Source organism: Pyxicephalus adspersus, chromosome 10 (genome assembly GCF_032062135.1).
Source record: "Pyxicephalus adspersus chromosome 10, UCB_Pads_2.0, whole genome shotgun sequence".
NCBI classification, from domain to species: domain Eukaryota; kingdom Metazoa; phylum Chordata; class Amphibia; order Anura; family Pyxicephalidae; genus Pyxicephalus; species Pyxicephalus adspersus.
Window position 1 is genome coordinate 10,571,127 of NC_092867.1, and position 27,752 is coordinate 10,598,878.

The following is a 27,752-nucleotide window of genomic DNA, read 5'->3' on the forward strand; positions in this document are numbered from 1 at the left end:
TAGAAGGATATGTTTAACTACTTTCTTTCCTATTTTAAAGGTGTATAAAACATATAGTATAACATATATTAGAATACTAAAAGGCAAATTAGGGTGGAAATTTTACCCCACAATTACTGTAGAGCAGTGTTTTTCAAACAGGGTTCATGGAACCCTAAGGTTCCTCCAGAGGTTGCTAGGAATTCTATGAGCAATGAGCAATTTGTGCCCCTATGGTGAGTTTAACTGACACCAATGATCTATAAGGGTGACATTCTTCCCAATGACCAGCAACATAAGAAGCATTCCCACTGAACAACATGGTGTAAGCTGTGGTTATAGTGATTATCTTTGGGGTTCCCTAAGAGACCTGAAAATTATTTTGAGTGGTCGCCCATGTTGGAAAAGGTAGAGAAAGGCTGGTCTAAAAAATACAATGTCTAGGTGTCATATTCTGAACAAGACCAGGGGATTATACCAAATGACCATAGTCATGTTCTCATATGCTTTCTGCTAAACCAACATTAAACCCTTCCTCCATACCCATCACTGCCATTTCCCAAAAACACAGAATCCCATACTCCAATTAGACTCAAATAAATGACATTACTATATAGCTGCAAATTCTATCCTTTTTACAGATGCTTTGATGAGGAAACCCAGTGAAGTGCAGGACCAGATGGTGTGTGTATGACAGCCAAGTCACTAAAGTAGGTCTTGTGTAGCACTGGGCATCATGAAGCCTGGAAATACAGAAGCTGGAGTGGAGATATACTGGACTGCGGAGGCACACCGCAGAGAAGAAAGTTGGAGTATAATACATATAGGTACTGCAATGTTAGTTATGGCACAGAACACATGACCAATATAATTGTAATACAATGAGCCTGATATATTAAAGCTCACCAAGACTGGAGAAAATCGAATATCATTGGAGAACCTCGGTGATCGGTCACCCAGGTTCACCCATGATATTCTATCGTCTCCAGCCTTGGAAAGCGTTAAGTATATAACGCTCTTTTCTATGACTTGTTTTCTATGTCTAACTGAAAAAAGTTAGTTTTTATAATAAGACAAACCACAAGTGTCTGAGCCACAGGAAAACCAGTGCCCTGGTTTTTACACTGTTAACATCAGCTTTACCGCTTGCTGAGTATTACAAGAACTTCAAGATATGTCTGCAGAAAGGAACAGCATGACATGACATTGGGGAGCAAAAGGCCATACTTTGAGCTTTGGAAGGTCTTATTTTACAATGCCATGTACTGACAAACCTTATTATTTCTCTTTTTTTTGCCATACAGGTTATAGCAGATATATTTTTATCCGCCACTATCAATCTGATTAAATGTATTTCAGATAACCAACAACAGCGCATTTCACAAATAAACTCATATTGTGACTGTCAACCAAGTGAAATGATAGCAATTACTTCCAGTTATACACATGCATTTTATTCCATTGTTGCACATACAATTTGCCCATTTTCTTACATTCTGACTTTTAAAATCACAGGAAAACAGGAGCTTTTTAGGTAGAGAAGCTGTGTAATGATGCACAACATTTATCAAATCAGGACAAGCTACAACAGAAAAGAGCTGTGGAGGACAGCATTAATAGTGTCACAGTTTGTATTTGCTCTCTTGGTTTTGCAGCTACTTCTATCAATGGCAGTTTTGATGGTTCTAGTGGCAGTAGCGATGATGGTCACGGGGGTGCTGGTGGTAGTAGCTGTGGTGGTGTATGGCTGAATCTAGTGGTCACTGAATTACTGAAGAGCTACCCTGGTCTAAAAGATGACTTGGTCATGGCCAGCAGATCCTACACTCTGAAAAAAGTGCACTTGTGAATTTAGAGACAGAACACTCTCTTATTTCACAAAATTAACTGTGGCATGCCCATCTGCAAAGCCAGGGACATTAGGTTTCTTTGATTGAGGGCAGTCCCAGCTTATTAGGGATCCATATCATATGTTGAAGCCTGGAGGAGGCAACTAAATTTGTCAACTGGTAAAACAAAGTATCAGTGATGTTATCCTGCACATTTTAATGTTTGAAACCACATGGATTAGATGCAGCAGGGAAAGAGAAAGATGACAACCATTCTTTGTCTTGCAATCACCAGTCTAATTGATATCTATGTGGTCATGCTGAGCAAGAAGAGGAGGACTAATTTCAGCAGAGGGAGCACATTCAGAATCCATCAGCATTCATCATGGAAAACATGGTGAGTTGTAAGCTTGCTTGTTTTCGCAGTGTCAACATCCTGTTGTTATCAAATTGAGAGATGACTACTTGATAGCCACACTCTTAGACCATTGCGATCATAGCAAATTTGGGCAATATTGCTAGCCTTCTGAAAGGGACGCAAAATTCTTTGCTTATAAGAAAACATTGTGAAGCCACCTCAAGGCAACCTCTTTCTGTAACATATGTACTAGTGTATTATAAGGTATCCCTCCTACCATAGCTGCCATCTGCCTGACCAAGGAGTAGCACAATCACCAAAAGCAAATCTAACTTAGACATGATCACCAATCATCGCCAATCATGGTGGTAACATAAGGGGTGAAAGTTGGAAGATCAGATAGGACAGACAGTATTACCTTATCTGCCATGTCCTGATGTTCCCAATGGATTACTGGATCAGAATTGTTTAGGTATGTCATCCAGATGTTGTTCACCCCTGAGTGTCATGTTGTCAGTGTGCTAGATAGTCTGTCAAAAATTAAATTCCCTGTCTGCATCCAGTGTAGAGCGATTGTTGTGCACTAAAATAAATCAGTCCTCGATTGGTGACCTGTTTTAATGTTACTTACTATTACTATTGTTACTTTTAAACTGTGTGCTATTGATTTGTGTAATTTATGGAGGTATGGGGCACAGATACATTTTCTGATACATGAAAAACAGATACATTTTCTGGCATTGAAAAAGACATGTGATTTCCCTGTAGCATTTAAGTAGCACTTACAGATCCCGTTCCTCCCTGAACCTTTGAGTGGACAGTGAAAAGACAAGCAACAAGCTGATGAGTAAATCCTGAGCAAATAACTCTCAACGTGTTTCTGGCTAGCACATTAGCAAAGCAGCACAACTGACTGGCTGGTTGCTCTTATTCTATTTCTTCCAGTTACATTTACTATTACATTCAATGATGACTATTATTATGCATTTTGAACTGCATTCATTTGCTTAATTTACTTAATTTATTTTGTTGTAATTTATATTAGCTTGGAGTCCAACTTTTATACAACAAAACAATGAAAAAAATTACAAATGTATCTGTTCTGAAAATGTAATGTGCAGTATTCTACACTGGTAATTTGTGCCAATATATTAGTATTATTATTATTATTATTATTATTATTAATAAACAGGATTTATGTAGCGCCAACATATTACGCAGCGCTGTACATTAAATAGGGTTGTACTATTCACACTGTAATTTACAGTTGATACATACTGCTATTAAGTATTATATTGTCTCTTTAAATCTAAATAATAACAATAGTTGCTGGCGAAAAGTGTATTTGTTACTGCTAAACTAGAAGGATTTTTTTATGCTACCACTACTTCAACAAAAAGAAAATTATATCTGACACCTTTCTTCTCAAGAAACATTTTTCCTAATGCATATTTATGAGACCAACAGGTTGAGCTCTGAATTTAGTTAAATACATTTTAGGCTAAGATACACAATGTGAGAGTGTTGCAACTCAAATGTAATTATTAGCATCTCCTTGTGCGGTTCAATGAAAGAGATATTTAAATATATATATTAAATGTAACACACATTTATTAATATGAAAACTCAATAACCACGGAAATAATAAAAAAAAAAATACATGGATTGCTCTTACCTGCGCTGGCAGCTACATCGACAAAAGTGCCATCACCTTTGTTCTGAAATAAAAAGTTGGGTCCATTTTCATTGTCACAGAAAATGTCAGAAGCAGCTGAGCTCAGAATCGGCCCAACTGTAACGCCACGTCCACCTAGAGAAAACAGCAAAAAAGGGAAGGACTAATGAGAAACAAATAATGTTTATTATCAATCAACATGAGATAAATACAACAGATGGTAAAAGTGTAGTGTATACCTTAAATTTTAACATGTAGTCTAACATGTGGAATTAGACCCTGTTACAATAGTGTATTTATGTTGTAGATTAAACTCATGCAGTACAAGCAGGCATGTAACACCTACTGTAGACTATGTTTTGTATCAGTCATTATTTTTTAGTGATACTCTTTGGCAGGTAGGCAAGATAGATGGAAGCCTCAGTGCAATCCTGAGCATAGTCCTAAGGTTTCTCATTCAGTTACCAAAGCCCTTGTGACATCTTACTTGTTACGACACTGCACTCTAAATATTTTAGCTAATTAGGTCTAGCTGAAAATAATGTACCATAAATCATCTGCACAAAATATCTCAATGCAAAAGGCTAAAATTTATTTTGTGACTTGCAACAATTTTCTGTATGTTATATTATTTTACAAAGTTGAGTTTAATTGATAACTATATTAATATATAATATTTTATATAATAAATTCTTGCACAAATAGAACCTTATTCTTGTAGGTTATATTCTTTATTTTGCGTTTTTAAAAGTCAAATAATTTATACTTGCATGAAATTAAAAAAAACACAGACTTGATAAAAGGAAATGTGGAAGTTCTAATCAAACCTCAAAACCAAAGAATAGACTTAGCCTCTAATAATTATTCATTTTTACTGAGGGTATACAATATTCAGCATGGGCTCGGGAATTATACAAAATAGGTGTCACATAAACACAACACTCCTTTCACAGTGACGGAAGATTATTATGAACAAAGAAGATCCTGACATGTTGTTCCATTCGATTTGATTCCTACATTTTGGTTTCACCAGTCATAGGATATATCAGGATGCTGAAGGGACTTTTTGAGAGAAGATTCTAATTTCTTTCTTGCCTTTAATGTGATGGGGACTAATCTATTGATTCAAGTAAGTATTTCATTGAGCCTCCAAAATTAATCTCAGCACAGATCATTCTGTTGCAAGATGTATTAGAGTTGTAAGGAGAATGAAAAAAGGGAGGTTGAATGAGGAAGGAGAAGGTGAGGGGAGGGGTGAAAAGAGAGAATGAGCAGATCTGAATCTGCTTGATATCATCTCTCAAAAACATGATGAGATTCATGTATGTCAAGGTTAGAGAGAGAGAAAAGAGATGTATTGAAGGTGTTTGAATAGTAACATTAAATGTATTGTGACAACATTTTAAAATTTAGTTTATCAAATCATAAAGATAGCGGCATATAGTTTCTTAAGCAGATGTCATATACAGTAACTACGCTATGTCTTAGATATAGGTATAAGCCTTTGACCACCAGATGTTTGTTTTGTATTTTTCTAGCAGCTATAACTATACATTTAAATTTAATTTTGATTGGTTTCTAGTGATTTACTTGGTAAAGAGGTTTATGAAAGCCCACTTACAGGTACATATTTGTAAGGCTAGTGCCACCCATAGAAAATGACTAGGATTCCACAAAGCTTAGAAGGGGAAGCATATGTTAGATTGTTATTGGAAACACTAATCTTTTTATTTTTACAACCAAATTGATGGTTTGCACTGAAGAAACATTTGCTGGTGTTTAGTATTGAAGTGCTTAATTACCATAATGTTCACTGTCACCGTGAAATATGTATGTTCTTCTGTCTGCATGATTTCCCCGCAGGTGCCATAGTTTCCTCCTACATTGTGACACCTAAGTAGGTTACCTGACTATTTTCTAAAGACTGGCCCAGGTTCACCATGTTTTTGTGGACTTATTTCTGTACCTGGGAGTAATGGGAAGGTGTCCTACCTAACCTCCAGCTTTTTAGTATTTGTGCCAACCCCTAAAATTACAATAAGTACAATAATAAAACAAAGAAAGAAGGGATTCTAAGGAACTTCAAGTCAAATAAATGGAACTATGACACAAATCTATGTTCCATTTATTTGACTTAAATATAATTGACATAATATCCATGCTTTCTTTTTTTTTTAATATTATACCTAATATTTCTGTACCTATTGTATAGAGCAATATTAGACTGTAAGCTCATTTGGCAGTGAGCACAGTTACTATTGGCTTTGTATTCTGTAAGATGATGCAGAATGTGTCTCTGCTTTATACATATATAAACTAAAATGTACATATTACCCCTTTGTATATTTAATGTCTAAAAAGCCTATGAATACTAGATTGAGACAATGATACATTCCTGCAATATTAGAGCTAATGAATATTTTTTACTGTGGTGACTTGGCAATATGAAGTGTCAAACAATATTGATACAGTCCATCATATCACGTAAGTTATAGCTTATAAAGTTGATTACTGCGATATCAATAACTCTGGGCTGAAACTAAATAAGTATGCAGACTCACAAAGCCCAGGCATCCATCTTCTGCCTTTGACATGTTTCCCATTCCAGGAGAATTTCTAAATCTAATTTGCTGATTGCAATTGGTTAACGTCTCAAGCTGTTCATAACACACAATTAACTGTAGCCATGGTAACTCCGTTTCTAATTAATGGCGATGGATAAATCAGCAGACAATAGAACCATAATAGAGAAATTACTTAAAATCTATTAAGGCCGATCACTGGTGCCAAATTGTTACAGGATGGATTTGTGTTGTATTACTTTGCTATCAATTCTAGTCTAATACTGCGCAAGTCGCTTGACTGCAGAATGTTACTTTTTAGCCAATACGGGGAACTTGTGAATAATTAGAAGATTCAGATTTCTGGAGATAATCACCTGAGAAAATAGGGGATCAGGGAAGCTGCTTTTGGCCATTGGAGTAACACAGCAGCTATTTCCAAGCATATACTGTAAACTAATCACATAAACGGGGGAAAGGCTGGAATTAATATCTTCACTTGGCAAGGAAGTAAAAACAAGTCTAATGTTTCTCTAATGTCATATTAAAATAAAATACTGCTTTCTAGAAGACATTAATCTGCAAACACTGTTGTCTGAAAACCCTAGACCAAAGGAAGCAAAATAATATGTTCTGAATAAAGAAGTGTTTTTCATAATTAACTTTATCCTGGAAAATTGTCCGTTACTGCGCAAAGCAAAATATTTTAACCAAGCTATTCATCAGGGGAAATTCAACTATTTCAGCAACTGGTGCCTAATTAATGTCAAGTATTGATCAAAAAAAGCTGAATTGAGTCGTGCTGAAATGTACAAGAATAATCCACATAGAAAAAATAAAAAAGGTGAGGCCCAGCAAGTGCACATTAAATGTCCAACTTAAACAATTACATATTTTTACACAGACTTCCAGCTATTTACATTCTAACAAATGCTGTTTTATTTGGAACCTTTTCAGAAATAATTTAAACAGCAACAAACTAGAAGACTGCTTTTTTATGACAATACATGTTGTATGGTTCATGTAGAGGTAACATTTAAAGAGATCAGAGAATTTTAGATCCAATCAGACAATGTATAAGCCATCCTTTAAACATTAATTAATGTTAGCATGCTTTTTGTACAGACATAAAAGCAACAACAAGTGTTTTATATTATGCTGGTATTAGTAAATTTTTTAAGTGTTTCTTAACCAGGGTTCCTCCAGAGGTTTCAAGGAGTTCCTTGAGGAATGAGCAATGTGTGACTCTCAGGTCAGTTTAAGTGACACCAGCTATCTTTTTAGCTATGTGTAAGGATGACATTCTTCCCAATGGCCAGACCCCCAAATACCCTATTATCTAAAATATGGACCTAATGACTATCATTCTACGCAATAAGATGGCAGAAAACTTACAGTTCTGCTTTTTACCTTGGTAAAATATACTGAATGAGCTAATTTGGCTTGAGGCCCAACCAGAAGACAATGGTTTTTAAAGGGTAATAAATACATTTGCTACAATTGCTAATACATTACAAATAATTAGGATCACAACTCACACTTTTTAAAAAATAAATAAAAAATGTTTCACCCTGCAGAATAAGGGCACTTGCTAATAGTATTTTCAATGTTATTGAAGTAAATGAAAAACTGAAACTAACAACCTTCCATTTCCCCTGGGAATTGAAAACTGGAAATGAACATTCTTACTTTTTTGACAATTTCCAACTCGGTCATTACCTATTTAGAGCCAAAAATCCAGTTATCTTTTTTCAAAAATACATACTAGTATATATCTATATAAAAAAAACAGGAAAGCGTCCATACTTCTCAGTAGGAAAGGAAAGGTTCCTTAGTGACAGTTCTCTTATGAAATCTATTAAATTACAATCTTTATTTATTGTATTCTAACAATTATATGAAAATATTTTTCAAAACAAATGTTTGCCAAAACACTAATATTAACAAAAAAAAAACATTTATTGTGATTTCTATATTCAAGTTTCCAAACAAAGATATTTGAATAGGGGTTATTACAAACTTCAGGATAATCATGTACCATCTCAAAATTAGATAGTGTTTGATTGATAGTGTTTTTTGAATTTTTTTTTAAGGAAATTTTTTTTTTAAAATGAATGTCGTCCTTGCTGCAGAAATTTGTTACAAAGACAGAAAAGTAAGGGATATCCCCCTGAATTGTCCTAGATCACCCAGTTCCCTGAATGGAAAATACAGAAAGCAAGGGTTCTAACCTTCCCCACTCTATCAAAATGATGGTATTAACATGGTCATTGTATTATTTATATATATATATATATATATATATATATATATATATATATATATATTTTTTTTTTTTTTCAACTGGGATTCATCTAGAGGTTGCAAGGGGTTCCTTAACTAATGAGCAATTTGTGCCTCACAGGTCAGTTTGACTGATACCAACAATCTTTTTGGATATCTGTAAGGTTAGCATTCTTCCCGATGGCCAGAAATGATGGCGTCACTCTTTGCACTGACACCCACACTGTAAGCGGATATATACTGTAAACATCTATCCATACTGCTACTCTTACTTCTAGGGTCCTAAAAGACCTGCAACACAGAATTGTTTAATACACTATGACGTCTGTGTGTGGTCAAAACATACAGAAAGTTTATATGTGCACAGCAAAGTAATGATTAAACTTCCAAAGTAATAACTAAACTGAATAAAGCAGCTACTTGCTTTTCTCATCTCTCGTCTGGACTACTGTAACATCCTTCTCCCTGGTATTCCACTAACCTGACTCTCTTCTCTACAATCTATTATGAATGCTGCAGCCAGACTCATCCATCCTTCCCACCGCTCCTTTTCCGCTGCATCTCTTTGCAGATCTCTACACTGGCTTCCATTTCAGCTTAGAATCTAAATCAAGCTCCTGTGCTTTGCCTTCAAATCCCTACACAGTTCTTGTCCCCCTTACATTTCTGACCTGGTAAAAAAACACTCCCCCAGCCGCTCCTCCAATGACCTGATAATGACTTCCTCACTCATAACCTCATCACACGCATGGATACAAGACTTCTCTAGAGCTGCCCCAATTCCCCGGAATGGTCTTCCTCGTCCTATTCGGCTTGCTCCTACTTTCTGCTCATTTAAAAGAGCACTCAAAACCCATTTTTTCAAACTTGCCTATCTGTCTTCTGTATTTTGAAACCATCACTACTTCCCACCACTACACATATCCCATCCTATTGTGTGTAAATTCCCCCACCTACTAGATTGTAAGCTCTTCGGGCCAGGGTCCTCTCCTCCTGTTTCACAGTCTGTATTAGTCTGTCATTTGCAACCCCTATTTATTGTACAGCACTGCGTAATATGTGTAATATGTTGGCACTATATAAATCCTGTTTATTAATAATAATAATAATAATAATAATACTTTACTTATACAATGGAGTTGCTATGCTGGGCTGAAGGAAAGACTGCAGAAGAACCGCCCTGTTAGAAAGTGATCTATATGAGGAGATCTTGATTTGTTCTGCCATGTGTGTATACTGCTCAATAAAAATAACTGCCATTGTATGTTGTTTTTTTCTATCAATAAAAAAATAGTGTAAAAATAAATAAATAAATAAAGAAATAACTGCCATACACACAGATTGTCTTAAAAACCCTTGTCAGAAAAAAAATCCTGTCATACTGAGGAGAAAGTGTCTGCCAGATTTAGGTAAAGATGCTGCACTATTTCCTGACTGAGCTACAGATTTCTAATAGCCCTAGATTCCTACAAAGACCCAGTTCAATTATTTTTTTGCAGTAGTCATGTGGTCTGTGATAACACAGGATGTAGAGGATGTGATCCCTATAGTCTCCCCAAGCTTGTGAATGAATAGCAGGCTTTTTTTGTGTAGCTATACGGGTTAAAAAACACATTATATTGAACTGAGCAATGGTAATACTATATACCTGTATACCATCAGTGTTTATCAAGTAGAGAAACATGGCTACTTCCACATCCACAAAACCTTTTTCTCCCTCTTAAGTTGTTAGCAAATAAGCTTTGTATGCCAACTTTGCATGATGCCCTTCACATTCCATTCCCTTTTATATAGCAACTCAGTGTCCCTGTGGTGTCTACCAGTAAAGCTGGTCTTACTATTTTATAAGATTTTATGAAACTACTGCATTGCTTATAATCAGACTAGGACAATGCATGAAGATGTTTACTAAAAAAACTGTTTGCTGAAATCTTCATCCTCAAAGCAAATGAAGGACAGATCTGATCATCTCCATCGATATCATGCTTTTTAAGTTGTACTGGTGATAATATCAGTGGTCACTTTTCATTATGTGGTTGTATTGCTATAAAGAAAAATCAAATAACATTTTTGATACTTGTGAACAAATCTTGTTCTTCATTGTAGAGGTACCTTTAAGTTGAAAAAAAAAAAAGGGACAATATCTTTGTATAGGTTGGCTCTGGTTTGTGCCACATCTTTATATCTATAAAAGTTTTTAGGTAATGATTATATGGGGACCCTGCCTCCCTATGGCTGTTACAAATGAAAATTTATTTTAGGTAAGGCCGTCATGTCAGGTTGGCTGGATAACACGGTGATGAGGTGTTAATACAGTATCTTACTTCACTCTCTCAGTATGCTGCAGAGCCAGTTGATGAGGTTTATGTAAGGACATATTGAAGAAAAATTCTTCTCTCTCTGTAATTATGTAAAATAATCAGTAGGTGTTTTCAATTTGTCCAACGCCTGCATCGATGCTGGCAATGTCCCAGACAAACATTTTTTATTCATTTACAAAAGGCTTGGAAAAAGACCAGAATGGCATTCACAGAACCCAGGGAGGAACTGTTGGTGCTTTGGAAGGATTAATAGACTGTTCAGGCCATGGCTGAGCAAAGAATTGTGGCTATGTGTCCCTGTGTTCTGACACATCTTCACAAAGTGAAATTGAAAAGAGTTTATTTCAGACTTTTTGCTTTTAAATTTTCTTTTAAGCTTGTCACAGCTTTGCGTTTCTATAAAACTAAATTATTATGTGTGCATCACAAACTATGCAGACAGATGTTACCAAACACATCTGTCCTTAAAAAATGTTTGATTTAATTTGCTTTAAATAGTCACATGTGAAAAACTCTGGTGCTATGGGGACCTTGCAATTCTGTTTCAGTCTATAACAATTTTTATTGCATAATATTTTGGATAAGTGGGCTTGTAACACACAGCACGATAATGAGAAGTACTAATATTCAACAAACACACTCTACACTGATCAGCTAAAACAAAAAAAATACCCACTATAAGTTTGTGTAGATTTCCAATATGCCAACAAAACCGGTCTGACCCATTGAGATATGGACCCCACAAGCAGGTTCGCCATTAGTGAGGCAAATGGTACTACTGTACTGAGCCCCAATCTCAAAAAAGCTTGGTTTTTACAATGCTAAAACTCTTAGACCTGGGGGGGTGGAAGCTCAGAAAGTTTACCTAGTTTGGGGCCACAACTTTTCCTATGGCGACCCTGTCCACAAGACCTCTGAGGGTGTGTACTTTGGTATGTGGTCAAAAGACATTTGCTGTATATCTCAAGTTACACTGTCTTCTTCAGCTCTATCATAGTGTACCCTGGTATTGTATCCACAGGTAAAAAAGAAACACCCACCTGGATATCCACATGAACTACATGAAAACATGATTCATTAGACAAGGCCACCTTCTTCATTTATTGCTCTTTGGACTACTGCTTACTTGTCCATTGCAAAATGTTTTGGCAGTGGACAGGAGTCAGTATGGGCCCCTTGCTTGGTCTGTGGCTATGCATCTCTATATACAGCAATTTTCACTGCACTGTGTGTTATGATACCTTTATCACATGACCAACATTACATTTTTGAGAAACTTATACTTCAAAGGCTCTTCTGCTGGATTGAATCAGACACACTACCTTTAACTCCTCCCATGAAAGAACCCTGGTGCCTGTTACCTTGATGAAAGTTTTCATACTGTTTTTTATACTGTTTTGGAGATGCTTTACTCAGCCACCAGATCCAGTCTAGTCATTCAGATCCACTATATATATATATATATATATATATATATATATATATATATATATATATATATATATATATGACATCTGATTTGTCTTCTAGGCTGAAGAGGATACATTTTCATCAGTGAAGCTGGGTGATCGAGCAAACCTGGAATGGATCTTGTCCAGGATTTGGCAAGGATTAACAGCAAATGACTTCCATTACATGTTGGCTGGATCACCCAGCTTTACTAATAAAAGTGTATCCTCCTTATCAGCCTTGGAGAGGTTTCATCAATCAGGCCCATTAAGTTACTTAAATAATTAGGAATCAAGTGAAGTTATCTGTCTTTAATACCTTGTAAGTCACTGATCCACATGAGTTTGTGGATCAAGAATTCTCAGTATGAACGTTAGACCAGTATTTTGGAGGGAAGTCAACAGTTTCAGGCTAAGTGTAATGTTTATGCCAGGGTGTGAAAACAAATACTAAAACTGACCTGACCACCCTACATATAGGGGAACTAAAATAATTAACGTAATTGGAAAATTTTCCAAACCTACCGGCATGAATAATTGTTTGGGTAGGATGAGAAGTTGATAAAATATCTACAAAATACAAAGATAGGCTTTGGAGCACTAAAGTTTGTTAATGTGTTTAATTATTTAAAATGGCATTGGTGGCTCCCCAGCTGTCATTGTGAGAAGTCATGCAGGGAAGGACTGTTTACAGCAGCTCTCCGCCCTGTGGGAAAGAAAGTCTACACTATGCTGTGACTAAAAAAAACAAGAACAGAAAGCTGAAAATTATAGCTGAAGTTTCCAAAGTTTTAAAATGACTTTATTTTGTTTCTTTTGCTGTAGGTATCTTTGTATGTTCAGATATCTATCACTTACAACATCTTAACTCAAACACCAACTGCTCTATGGAATCAGCCTACTTATACTTGTTTTGTACATGGTATGAGTATTTTTTGCCTACCTACAGTTTGCATATAGTTTATTATATAACTTTTTGATGACATTGATTATATTATTTTATAAAATAGTAATCATGACAACAAGGTCATTCAATGACGGACAATGGGCACAGATTTGGGACATGGCATTGTATATGCAGGCAATCATGAGGCTAATTATAAACTGCTTATGCGATGGTATTTGGTCCCATTTAGACTAGCGAAATTCAATCAAACTGTATCCAACCTGTGTTTCAGACAATGTGGTGACGTGGGGACACTTTATCATGTATGGGGTGGGCCTGCCCAAAAATCAAACGTTTCTGGATAGGAGGAGAAGGGGAGGTTTTTGTTGTATATTCTCTTTTATTACTTAATTCATATATTATAGTTGGAGCCACCTCCAGTAAATTATAAATGAAAAGGAAGGGAAGATTAAAGAAAAAAGGTTTGCAGCACACCGAGATGCTTAATGAACTTTTTGATCTGAGTCCTCTGGCTGTCCACACAGAAACAGGACTCACATCAAAATGCTTCCAAAGGAGAACAATAAGATACATCAGTAATTTGAACCTTCAAACTTTAACTGCTTGTTTATTCACTTGAGTTATTCAACACTAAAATACTTCTACACCCGTACAATAATCTATCCCTGAGGAAGCCCTTCGCGGCGAAAGGCGTTGGCTCTCGTACGGCAAAACGTAGTTACCCTCATTTTGTCTTTTATGACTATTTGGTTAACATATGTATATTTAATGAACACCTAGACCCTGTGAGAATTGTAACAGGTGTTTTAGCAAAAACGTTGAATTTGTACTTCTATTGTGTATGAATTGTGTAAGTAAAGCTACAAATATACAAACAAGTTCATTAAGCATCTCTGTGAGCCACAAACCTCTTTTCTCTAACCTTTCCTTCCATTTCGTTTCTGGATAGGAGTCTATCAACTAGTGTACACACTATTGGGACGTTTCATGCGCAAAGAGCCATATGAGGCGTTACTACTCTTGAAACCTTCTAATTGTACTAAGCACCAACTTAAGCTTCTTAATTTTGTTTTTATCTCGGCCAAACAAACACTTGCAAAAGCCTGGCCTTCAAGTAAACCCATGGTCAAGCAAGTAAAACAAAAGATTAACTGGTATTTTCTCAATGAATTATTGGCAGCTAAATTGAATGATACCATGGGTATCCTCCAAGTGGTATGGGGGCTCTGGATAGACAACTACCTGCCTGCTGATTTCGATAAGAATCTACTCTCGCTTTGAGAGATTTACATGATGTGTTCACCCCTATGAATATTTAACTATGGGTCCTCCTCTTTCCCTGTCCGTAACCCCTCCCTGTCCTCCTTTTCTTCTCTAATCTCTCTTTCCCTATATTCCTTCTTTCTTGTTTCACTTCCTTGCTCAGGTCCTTCCTTTTTATATATATTCAATACATGTAAATGTTTGTTTTGAGTATGATTAGCCGATAAGGATTAGTCGCTCCTAGTGCTTTTTTAAGTATCAAGCCAAAATTGCTAGTGTTGGTGAACTGTTCGTCCACTAGGTATGAAACAGAATATAACTGATTCTTTTTGTTTTTGTCTTTGTACCTCTTTGTTGTTCTCTGTGGAAAAAATTGTAAATTCCCTATTCCTAATAAAAGTTATTGAAAACAAGAATGCATAATTTACAATCAACAGGAAATGACGATATCTGCTTATAAAATTTCACAGAGGTTAAACTATTAACATCTGCTATGTTATTATTTAATTCAGGTCATTGGAAGGTGCTGCACTTTGCAATAGGTATACATAACAATTTACCCTCTGCTCCTGTTGATTTTTTTCACAATTATTACATTTAGGAACAGAATCACTTTCTTAAATAAGTACCTGAAATGGTTAAACTAATCTGCTTTTTTCAGAGCATACAATAACTTGGAGGCTGTGATACTTTGATGTACAAAGAGCCGGAAATAAGCTTTTAGTTGCTAAGTAAACAAACCAAGATTCCACATAACCGGTGAATTGACAGTAACAAAGAACACTTTTCTTAGGATATGGTCCAACCGTGTGTAACACATAGAAATTGTACATATGACTATGGACCAAATATTTTTGGACTGCAGGCAGGTTGCCGTGGGGCTGTACCAGTTAATTCACCAAGATTAATGCACCCGTTTCTGTGTTTGGTAATACATCCAAAAGAGGTTATATTTTTTCCTTACACACAAAATTATTGTTTTTGTTAAGATCTTATATATGACTCAGAAAAGTTCTGCCAAACTCTAATTTTATTATGGACTTTTCCAACCTATCACTGAGGGGACTAAACTAAATCCACAACACAATGGGGTATGTTGGAGACGTCCTTAATAGTACTGCAGTTTGGCAAAAGTTACTTGCGTTATCTAAACAATAAAGTTGATTTGATGTGTACAAAAATAATGAATAGAATTACTATATACTATAAGTTGGGAGACTTGGTTTTTATACTTTACTTTACTTTACTCATACTTTAACTTCACTTCAAAGAAAGCTTTTAATTCCTGGAGTGGAAAGAAGAACATCAAATACTGTATACAGTTTTTGGATATTGTATATTATTTGTAAAGTAAGTAAGAAATGAAAAGCACAATGATCTACAAATGTCATGTATCCAGGCAAAGCGGTTCACACATTATTACACTTTTACTCCTTACTTACCTAACTTCTTTATTTTTAGTCTATAGCCTGGGAGTGCCCTTCTTGAAGATCAGTGGCTGCCAAAAATACTGATCACAGGGCCCTAATAAGGGTTCTCAAGGAGTCCTCACAGAGGGCCTGATTCATTAAAGCTCTCCAAGGCTGGAGAGAATACAATTTCACCAGTGAGGCTGGGTTATCCAGCAAACCTGGAATGGATTTCTTCAATGTCATTTGCTATTTGTTAGCAAATGCTTTGAATCCTGGACCAGATCCATCCCAGGTTTGTTGGATCACCCAGCTTCACTGGTGAAAGTGTATCCTCTCCAGTCTTGGAGAACTTTAATAAATCAGGGCCAGAGTCTTGAAATCAGAATGCAAAGAGCAGAAGGCCCACACTGAAGCTTCTGGTGATCATTTTCAGATTTAGGTAATTATTTTTTGTTTGTTTAGGTTGTTAATTTAGGAGCAGAAGGGATTTTTTTTAGTCCAAAAAGATGTTTTAAGTTATGTCCACTGTAGAACGTTAATCCATCTATGTCCTAACCATGTCAAAGCACTCGTTACAGACAGTTACAAACTCATCAAAAACCAGGCCAGCTGCTGGTGGCATCTATGAACAAGTGTGTAGCCAGTGATGCCAGGGTAGATTAGGAATATCTGATCAAAAGTGACTGCATCCAGCAGATCAATGCAACAGGAAATTAACTAACTTTTTTGGAAAGAGTGGTCACTATGAATCATGAGTAGTGTATGTTTAAACAGCTACTTGAGGTCTCCCTTGGATGTCTATGCACCATTGCAGAGACAGAACAAGAAAACAGATAAAACATTAAGTACCTGTACAAGAACCTTCATTGCAAGATTGCCACTTAATATTTTTTGAAAGGTAGAGATATAAAAAAGAATACACTCCCTCACTGCCCTGACGCACAATACTGCTCCATATTTAGCTCATTTTACAAAAACAGGCACACTTTTGCTAGTATACTATACTGAAGATGTTCTGTTATATATATATATATATATATATATATATATATATATATATATATATATATATATATATATATATATATATATATATATATATATATATATATATAATAGTCCCTCAGAACTACAAATATATGAAGAAGGCTCAAGAATCATTGAGCTCTGTGTGCCAGAACAGATTTTGATGCATTAAATTTAGAAAGCCAAAATGAAACAAATTGTTCTTCAATTGTTTTACATAAACACTAATTTCAATTTAAATTGAATAAATAATAAAAACTGCACAAGTTCTTGGCGCATTCGCACTGTAAATCCAGCATGAGGGAAGCTGCAGAGTTAAATAATTGCCGCAGAAATGTAATTCTCTGGGACAAGAAGTTCTGAACATGAAGTACTGCAATGCCTGGAGCTGCAAAGCCCTTATAGTCCAGATCAATCATGGCAGCTCTGAGAAGATTTAAATGCATCATTTATAGCCGGCTCAACTTTCAGAATACCTTGTAGAATCTATTACATCAAGGTATTTAAGCAATTTGTATTTCTGTCACTATCTGACAAAGATTATAGAGCTACAGTAACTATATAAAGATATACAGCCTGTATTATTAAAAAAAAGTATTCCCAACAGGCCACATATTGCATGAAAGAAAGAGGCAGTTCATACAAATGACTAATAACAGGACCAATACTCATATAAAAGGAGTTAAGGGAAATCTCATTTTAGCCCTCCTCCAGAAATGTCAGGTAATGGAATCTGAAAAGCCAAAATAAAACCAACCAATAAAACATATATGAAGGAACCAGGAGATTAAAATGTGACTCCAGACAGGTTTTTTTTTAATTCTTGGGGTAGGATTAGAACCTTTGTCAATTCTAAATGGTGTCTGTCCTGATGCCCACGTGTATACATTTCTCCTGACAGTCTGTAACACTAGTGGGTGAACTAGGCTGGCTACCTCCAAATTACTTTAGTTAAATATATATATTATTTTTATATAGGATACTATATAAGAAACTTTTATTATTTGCTAAATGCACTAGATGCTACTACCGTGGCAACTCTTAAGCACACAGCTTTTGTACAGAATACATTCATGGTTTATCATCTATACTGATAGGCTGTATTTTCATTATTATCTTTTGGAGCTTCACAGACTTCAGACTGCGCACGCGCAGGGAGCCATGTGTCACTCTTCCCCTCAGAGTGATGTCATGATGCCAGAAGCATATATATAATGATATAGAATGACTATAAGATCTTGTTTTTGCATATCAAAGCCCACCAACTGTAACAGGTGGAGGGATTCCTGGCCTCCATTTATATAATAGGACAAACTTGAGCTCTATTTATAAATTATTCCCCTGTCAATTCGCCCATAAAATTTATTTCCTTCCTATGCATTTTCTATAGTGACAGCTGGCACTTTTGATGATTGGCCGCTAGGTGACAGAAGTCATTGGACCTAATTTAATAAAGCAAAATGAACATGTATTTTTGTGTGCTTGCTAAAAATGCTTCTTAAGGTTAAGCAGCCAAAACACCCATAGACCCCTAAACTGCAACATATTACACTTTTGTTTTGGGATTATGGATCCTTTAAATAAACTTTTCTGAAATTATTTATTTTAAAGGTAGGGGGAAAAAAAGTTGGATTTGATATCTATTCATGTACATGTGTATAGGTATTGGCCCATTTATATGCACAGGCCTACCAGGTCTAATGATAAACCCAGAACTGTAGAGGAAAGTGACAACGTCCTTTCTGTATCCTGCACATACTTCAATCTTATCAGAATAGTGTGGGTAAAAAAGCAGAACTTCACAGGAAGTTTCAGGCTAGGTTTTTCAATAAACAAAAACATTATTAATAATAAAAAATAATAATACAAAACATTAAATTATTATTTAAATTAAAATTAAATTACATCAAAAATATTATTTTGTTGTTAAGAACAAAAATATGAGGGTAAGCAGCATGTCCTACTATGTAATTCTACAGCGGAGGTACCTTGGAAAGATAATTTTACTAGATAAGGCACTGCTACTGCCTTGTTAGATCAATACAAAATTCATGCTAACTCAGCTTAAAGCAAATTCATTAATATGTATTATATTCTAAAAATTACATTATGTTCAAATCACTGCTGGAGAGAACATGTTTGACCTTTTATCCAGACTTGTCTGCAGTATCTCATTACAAGAGTATTAGACTTATTTAATTAGGGAAGGACTGGGGCAAGCCAGTAGCTGTCCGATTGTTTTACACTCATAAAGGTGAAATCTGATTGGTTGCTGTGGGTAAATGCAGTTTATGCATCTTCGCTTCTTTACACATTGCCAAACAAAAAGAACCCTTTTCTAAATGAAGAATGGAGGCTTTGGTATTCAGGTCTTTATCATCAAATGCTATATGCTTGGCAGGATACTCACTGGCTTTAATCATTAAAGTTCTCAGCAAATATGCAGATAAGGACTTTTCTGAACTGCATACCTGTTACAGGTCAGTGATTCAAAAGTGATTGAGATGGATCAGAATAGTTTTGGCATTTACAGAAGGTGGTCAATAGCAGTCCTCATATTCTCCTCAAAGGTTTAGTTTAGCTTTGAAGATTACCCAATCTCAGAGCCCACTCTTAAGACCAAAAGGAATGGCCAACTGTGTGTAAACTAATTTTGTATTTATTATTATTTATCATAGCAACAAAGCACACAGAAATTACAGACTTAGGTGGAGAAGTAGTTTGTTGAAAATGTTTGATATACAGTAATCCAGTGATCCCGAAACTTTTGCAGGTTGCGGACCACTAAATGCAGGGACTCTGACCTGTGCATGCGAGGGGAGCCATGTGTCACTCAAAGGGGAAGAAATTTCCACGCAGAGTGATGTCATGATACCAGAACCTGCCCACTCTCCCATTGCAGGCTCAGACTGTCCAGAGACACAACCTGTCCACTTCCTTGAACCTGCCATGTCTCCGGGAGACATGGTCCGTGGCTCTGGCCGGTGCGCCCCCCCCAAGAGAGGTCCTTCTCCTGACCCCGCTGGTGGGTGCATCGGCCAGAGCCACGGGGTCCACCTGTCAGACGGCCGCACCCCACTAGTGGACTGCGGACCGCAGGTTGGGGACCCCTGCAGTAATTCACAACAACCAAAAGAAAACAGGGTATTATTTTTCTGTAAATTCATGAAATCTGAATAGCTGACATACCTTTACAATGAGTTATAACTACATTTCAAAGCACAATTAAATCAGAAAAAAGTATTTAACTACTGACAGCCCACAAAATGCACATTCAGGGTTCAGTATGTCAGATCTATGTTTTTCAGAATGATGCATTGAATCTGGGGGCACGTTGTGTATGAGCATCTACCATCTTAGTGGGATGGCAGCTAGGCCCAATAACTATTGGCCTATTACAACCATAGACAATTTTGCTGGCCACACTTAGAAGGTGGGAGACCTGGGCCAGGTACAAACCTGGCATCTAGATTTATATTGATATTCGATTGATTCAGACTGCTAAATGATGACTAGATACAAGTAGAAATTAAACTTTGACTCTTACCTATATACTTATTGACACCGGCTTCAGCTGCCACATTAGAGAGGACAATCACCCCCCTGGATAAATCACTTGCTGCCTCATCAAGTTCAATCAAGGCGTGAGGGCCCACTTTCCGATCTGCATAGTTTGCAATGTAAATGGAGTATCTTCCTGTGCCCTACAAGAAAGAGAAAAAAAGAGATACATTAATTTATTAATTTAAATTAATGGTAGAAATGGCTGAATAAAAAAATATAAAACAGACAAGTCACATTTTTATGAATATAATCGCTTACCGCTGAGTGATGATCAGTTTGTATTAGGCATTTTATTAACAAAAGCGATAATATAGCATTCATTTTCAGTGCTCTAGGCTCTGACAGCAACCATCCTATTTGCAGGAAATGAGAGGAAAATGAAGAATATATCTCACTTCATTTAAATTCCTGTTTACACCATTAAAATATAAAACATTTTTTTAGCCTAAACTTGGGGAAAAAAGATCAGCAGGAAACTTAAATCTTTGGGCAGTGTGTGTATGGTGTTCCTGTTCCCAATTCAGAGCTGCAATACTACCTGGTAAAAATGCAGCTTTTACTGCTAATAGAAACTGCATTGTATGCAACAGCTAGCTAGCTATGAAAACAGAGTTTAATTTTTTATGTTTAATATTTTATGTTTTACTTGCATCCAAGAACTAATATCAGATGTATAAAAATGTTTTTCCTCTTTACAAAGCTATTATTGGACCATCTGTTTATGCTTGGATGAGGAATAAATACCATAAAATGACTATTTATAAATTTTTTTTTTCTTTTATTGCATTTTTTTAATTTGAATAAAAAAAATTAAATTCTGTTTGAAAGTTAATAAATCCTGCGTGAAAATGGATTCCGGAGGCTATGTTAGACTAGAAGTGAGGCTGCTATGTGGTTACCACTTCCTCATGCCACTGAACTGCTTCCTGTGGTATCATGCACACCCATTGTAGTCTAACGAGAATAAGGCTACGTACACACGTCAGATGATTTTTGTCCGATTATCACTTCAGGGCTGGTATCCAACGAGAATCTGACATGTGTACAGCGGCTGTCCGACGTTGTTCATAGATTGATCTTGGCAGATCCACGAACAACTGCTTATTCATGCATCTTTCAGTCTTTTGTTGTTGGAAAGGATCGTGAAAGATTCTTTTCAACGACAAAAGCTATACGTGTTCACACAGCCCTAATGTGGGTGACTGTGAAGGGTTCAGTATTTCTTGCTGCAGCTCCCTGTAAAATGCTGGCTCATATAAAAATGCAGCAGTGTAGCAAGGTGCCAGCTACTGGGGGCAATACTTCAATGCTTGTTCCTGCCACAGGTCTTACCTAAGTGTCTGGGTCCCCAGCAAAAGTGTTATTGAACTGTCCAGCCTTTTTTTTCACACCAAAGGCATCTCCAGCTCTGGGACCAGACCATAGCAGAACAATCTAGCCCTTTGTTATAGATAACATATCTAGGTCTTTAAGCCATTGGCTATCACTAAAGTAAACTAGGATAATAGTCCTCTCTAAAAAGTAGCTCAGTGCAGCCAACAATGTATTTATTCCTGCACAAATATAATACAATTATTTGTAAATATACCTTACCCATACCCTAATCTTATTCTAATCAAATTCCGCTTGCTATTGCTATCCAACATTAGGGCAAAACTGGAACCCAGGATTATTTAGGATTGTGTGTTTGGCCTGTTTTGTCACTGGGCTGTTTAATTTCAATTACACCCTTCCTTAAAATTCCTCTTTACAGTACAACTGCAGATGCAAACCAGGAATATACATTTGCATGGCAAATACATGTGAATATATTGTACTTGTTAAAATCTGCCAAAGTTGTCAAAATATAAATGACCCCCTCAAATTGGACAACCACAATAATGAGCTGTCAGTTTATGAGTTATGACTGCTCTTTGGGGAGATAAAAGAGGAGTTATATAAAGCCAAACATCTCAGCATGTCTTGGATATGGATTCAGAATTAAATGTTTCTTATACAGTGAGATTTAGAATGGGGACAGTTTAGATATGAACACTGTTTAATTTGGTTTGCAGGAAACTTCACAGTTACGAGTCAATTAATTTCAACACACATGCTTGTGCTTTGTTGAAACTGTTTATATACATTTGTGGATCCCAAACAAAACTGTTTTCCTGCTAACTTTACTTACACCAACCCATATGTTTCTTTAGTCTACTCTTTGGGCATGATTTTTAAAAGCTGGAGAGGATACAGTTCATTCAGTAAAGCTGGGTGATCCAGCAAACCTGGAAGGGATCTTGTCCATGATTAAAAACATTTGCTTTTAAAAACAACAAATAGCAAATTTCTTTTGGGGATTCCATTCCACTTTTGCTGGATCACCCAACTTTTCTGATTAAAGTGTATACTCTCCAGTTTTGAAGAGCTTTAATAAATTAGGCCCTTTGTAATTGCACGTTGTCATACACAAACGTGCAAGTGCTTAGTTTTAAATAAATGATGGAAGCCACATAAAGCTCTTCCCACTGGAATGCTTAATATATTAAAACCTTAATCAAGTACTGATCCTAGATATTCAAGTTTTTTTTTTACAGAGGGGAGGGACATATGGAAAGGGAGGATAGAATATAAAAATGTAACTATGCATGAGGTATGAGTGTTGATTTGTCCGTACTTTCTTTCCCTCTTGGTTGTTAACTGTACATTGAACTGTGACTGCAGAACATTAATTTATTGTTTGGTATAGTACAGTACCATTACATTCAAAGTACCATTATAAACACCTTGGGAACCATTAGATGTTTTAAAGCTGCCTACTAGGAGTTAAGAGCCACTTGCACACACATAAAAAAAACATCTAAAATCAAACCAACGTCAGTAGAGTTATCCCCCTATGATACTAGCACTTACTCAAGTTCCCCATAGAAGAGTGACCTAGATGGATCAGAAAGGCAAGCTCTCAGGTCAGGATGGAAAAAGAAGCAACCATTTATTTGTATAACTACAATGTCTATATGGGACAGGTCCTGACTTTCCTGTCTCAGCAGATTAATAGAAAAAAACAACCTTCCCTACAGTTTGAGCCCTTCCATGATTGGAGTATGAAGCAAAGCAGACATTAGTAGGTTGGCATAAGTGAATTGAAAGGCCTAGGCATAAGGAAGAGCCAAGTGCAATAGTGCTGTGAAAACAGCATAAACTCATAACAATCAATAGAAATTCAATTTACCATAGCCTCCTTCTAATATCACTGAATTAAAAGAAACTCACTCTGAACACCTGCTTTTTTAATCACAGGTTTGACTGTAATGTCACTGTTTGCTTTCTTATATTTATGTCTTTTGTTTTGGCTATGATGTAACTATAGTTGTTCAAACTATAAATACCCTGCTTCTTCATTTTTTTTACATTGGCAAAATCATAAAGGGTTGAAATTTCTCGAACTGGCATAATTATAAAGGGTTGAAATTGCTGCCATGAATTTTCCATAAAAAAGAGCATGCACAATCCCTTTGAAATACTTTTTCAATACCAGAGTATAATTGAGAAGACTTAGTTTCTTTTCTATACAGGGATATTGCATCAAGTCAATGAAAGCACAGTACAAAATGAATTCTGATTCAGCATATTTGATTTTAAACTGTTATTTGCTGATAAAGGGTGAAGCACAATTGGTTTGTCTATGATGTGGCAAATTGTCACCTCTGTTTGCACTGCCTTAAAATAAAGCAGTTTGCATAGTTGCCAGACATGTACAATAATGCGGTATGGAAATCTGCTAGGACTGTGGTGAATCTTCATCTTAGCTAAGAAACTATAAACATAAACATGATCTAAATTTATTAACTATATGCTTTGGGGTTGCAGTCATCCACAAACATTTACAAATATTTGGTGTCAAAGTGCTGATCAGTAAAATTCAAAATAAGGTTGGCAGTATCTAAGAGTTTAAGATACAAGCTTTGAAGGAATACATTACTCTCAAGGAAGTAAAGTAAGGACCTGGGTGGGACCTCTAAATTTGATTTATAAGAACACTAGGGATATGTAAACAGAACCCTTTCCATCTAGCATCCACTTTAACCCCAAAAAGCTCATTCTGCCATAATTATTCAGCTTAATGTGCTATATGCAAATGGAAAGACAACTTTTGAGTCAAAATGGAATGGCATGCTGCATGCACACATAACTTTGTATTGTGCCATTCAGTTTAGCAGGCCTTTTGCAGCCAAATGCTTGGAATGTGACTAAAAACAAATTTAAGATGGCAACTCAAGCTAAAAAACTTTTTGAAAGAAAGGGGGGGGGGGGGGGGGGGGGGAGAGATAAAGCATATTGAATGGAAAAAGCAAAAAGCAGTCCAAAGCTGTTCTGTGTCTGAAGAAGCGTTGAAGGACCACAGCTTGCACAAGGTGAAAACAGCCTTCATCAGTGATGTATTTCTTGAGATGCAGAACTGTTCTCAAAAGGTTTCCAGCAAGGCAAATTTTGTTAGAAAAAAAAGCCTGACACTCTACAGAAGCCTTTCTTGCCCTTTTTAACCCAGGGGAACCCTTGAAATACATTTCTGGTCTTGGGGAACCCTTAAGGGTCAGCTTTCTTAATCAGTAGGCAGTGGGAAGAATGTCCCCTATAATAGTGACTAGAATAACACCTTTATAGAGAAATAAAAAAATCACTAGAGTGATGCAGCTGGATCTAGCAAGTGGTGTTGGCCTCAGAAATATGGAATCAGGAACCATGAAATGGGAGGTCAATTAGCCATATTTAAAGGCACTCATAGTAACCTCTGATGAAACCCCGGTTGAGAATGTGTAAGCATCTATTTTAACCACTTAACTTAGTCTATACAGAACATTATTAAATATTTCTCCATTTGTAAAATGTACAGTGTACAAGGTCACAATTATTCCCTATTCCAGAAATATACTTAGAGGTACAGATCGATTGCACTTCGATGCACCCTTCCATGCATCGGTACACCCTTCCATGAGGCTTGCTCTCAAAGCTCAGCATCTTTGTAGAATTTCCAAATGCCTAATAACTAGATAGCAACAAGTGGGAGAATCTGCCGTTTTCTTTATTTAGTGTATAATCATTTTTTAATAACTGTATTTATATAGTCAACATAATATGCAGCACTGTACTTTATCTAGGGGTTGCAAATGACAGACAGATACAAACAATGATGCATGAGGAAGAGAGGACCCTGGCCAAAAGAGCTTACAATATAAAAGGTGGGGAAATAATCAAAGAACTATTAGACGCCAAATACAGGTAAGTCACAATGAAAATTACTTTCACTTAATTATGTAAATCTCAAAATGTGCATGAAGTGTTAAACATGGATTATCAGACTATACTTGTAATGCGCCTGGGCACACAAACCACAGCCAACTCCAAGAATTCTTTTGTCAAGCTTTATTTGTAGTCATAAAACAAGGCAAGGGTTAATCACAGATGATCAGTCCGATAATCGTGGTAAAGAAGGGTAAGGCAAAGGCAGGTCAGGAACTATCCGAGGTCAGGGCAGGCAGCAGGCAAAAGTAGTCACAAACAATCCAAGGTCAGGGCAGGCGGAGTTCAGGCAGAATCAGGTATCAGACCAGGTTGCTATTGGTAATGACACAACAGGTTAATATGAACCAACACAGAGAACGCACCCAAGCACACTGTACTCACAGAGGCTTAAAGCGGGCAATGGTGTTCAGGACAGGTTCTCCTTAAATGGCCAGAGTGCCTAATGACCTGGCGCCATTTGATTGGAGGATAACTGAATCCCCTGCGTCCGATTGTCCACAGGGAATTCAAATGAACTATGTCCCGCCCCACGGCGATGGAGCCGAGTGCCTTGCCCCTGGGGGGTACAAGAGGCACACGTGGTAGCGCTTGCACCTCTTCCCACAGCACCCCTGGGACGTGCCCTACTTTGCACATCCGCGGGAGTGCTAAGAACAAGAATTTTCTTTTCACGTCCATAGGGATGCTGAGCATGCCGCCTGACCGAACAGTGGTTCGGCTAGAACGGATGCCTCCGCCTGCAGGGAGAGACACGCTGCGAGCAGGACAGCAGCCTCGGCCACGCTGCCTTCTGCAGCAGCATCTCCCTTTGCGGCTGTGATCCCCAGAGACGCCGCGGGCTCACTGAAAAAAGGTAAGTTTCTTACAATACTGTTTCCATTAAGCCCCCACACCTCTGAATATATAAAAACTTTGATCACCAATAACAAACTAAGCAATGTGACCTATTCAGTAAAATCCATTTAAGGAAAAGAGGAGCTGGGTAAACTCCAGATAAGGTGTAAAACCCCCTTTAAACATGTTTCAAAGAATCTGATTAGCACATATGAAATGTAAGTTTTCTTAAAACTAGCACTTAGAACTGACACTGTGCTCCCAGAGCCTCAGAGCAAGGTTAGTAGAGGTCAGAATGATGTGATGAGAAAATGCTTCTTCACACAGAAAATAAATATAACACCATTGTCTGGGATATGCCACAGACAGCATTCTTAATTATTTATATGACATTCTTATCTGCACCATGATTTAAGCTGCTTTTATTATACAGTAAGTACAATGGTTTATCTTTGTAATGGTGTTTAGGGCAGCGTAGTCGTCATTCAAGGAAAAGCTATATTTCACTCTTTGCTTTTCACTTTTCCACATTATTTATTCTATTGTAAATGAGCTTTTGCAAACATGGTGAAAAGCTTTCTGTATCTCTTGAAACAAATGTGCTGTCTTAAAAAGTGAGCGTGAGTCATATATGATCAGATGTTATTGGTATTCAGAACCTTAACCCTTACTCTTCTGCTATGAAAAAGCATGAAGGTTCAAAAAACACCTAAGTCATTAAAATATAATCTTCAACATTTAGGGTTCATATTCATGGACCTTTTTAGGTGTTCCTAACACCCAGTGGCAATTGTTCTTGCCACGTGTTGTTTACTTCATATATCAATAAAGCTAGACATGGTTTCTGAGTGGCAAATGAATGATAAATTAGCACTTTACATGATGCACCTATTGACCACAATTATGACCGAAATGTCCACATATTGAAAAAATAGCAGCTGATACTTTGCTAAAATCATAGGCAATCAAATGCCAGACAAAAATGCCTGCTTGAACTTTTCATTTGCTA

At 36.6% G+C, this 27,752-nt stretch overlaps 1 protein-coding gene across 3 annotated transcripts in view; it reads right to left on the minus strand.

Moving 5' to 3' along the window:
• Positions 1-27,752, minus strand: part of CRTAC1 (cartilage acidic protein 1) — a 310,184-nt gene that overhangs the window by 83,719 nt on the left and 198,713 nt on the right. For all 3 annotated transcript variants that reach the window (XM_072423868.1, XM_072423870.1, XM_072423869.1), the window contains exons 5-6: positions 20,610-20,766; positions 3,842-3,976 (exon numbers count right to left, since the gene is read on the minus strand). In XM_072423868.1, coding sequence (XP_072279969.1) covers positions 3,842-3,976; positions 20,610-20,766 — 292 coding nt within the window. The remainder of the gene's footprint in view (positions 1-3,841; positions 3,977-20,609; positions 20,767-27,752) is intronic.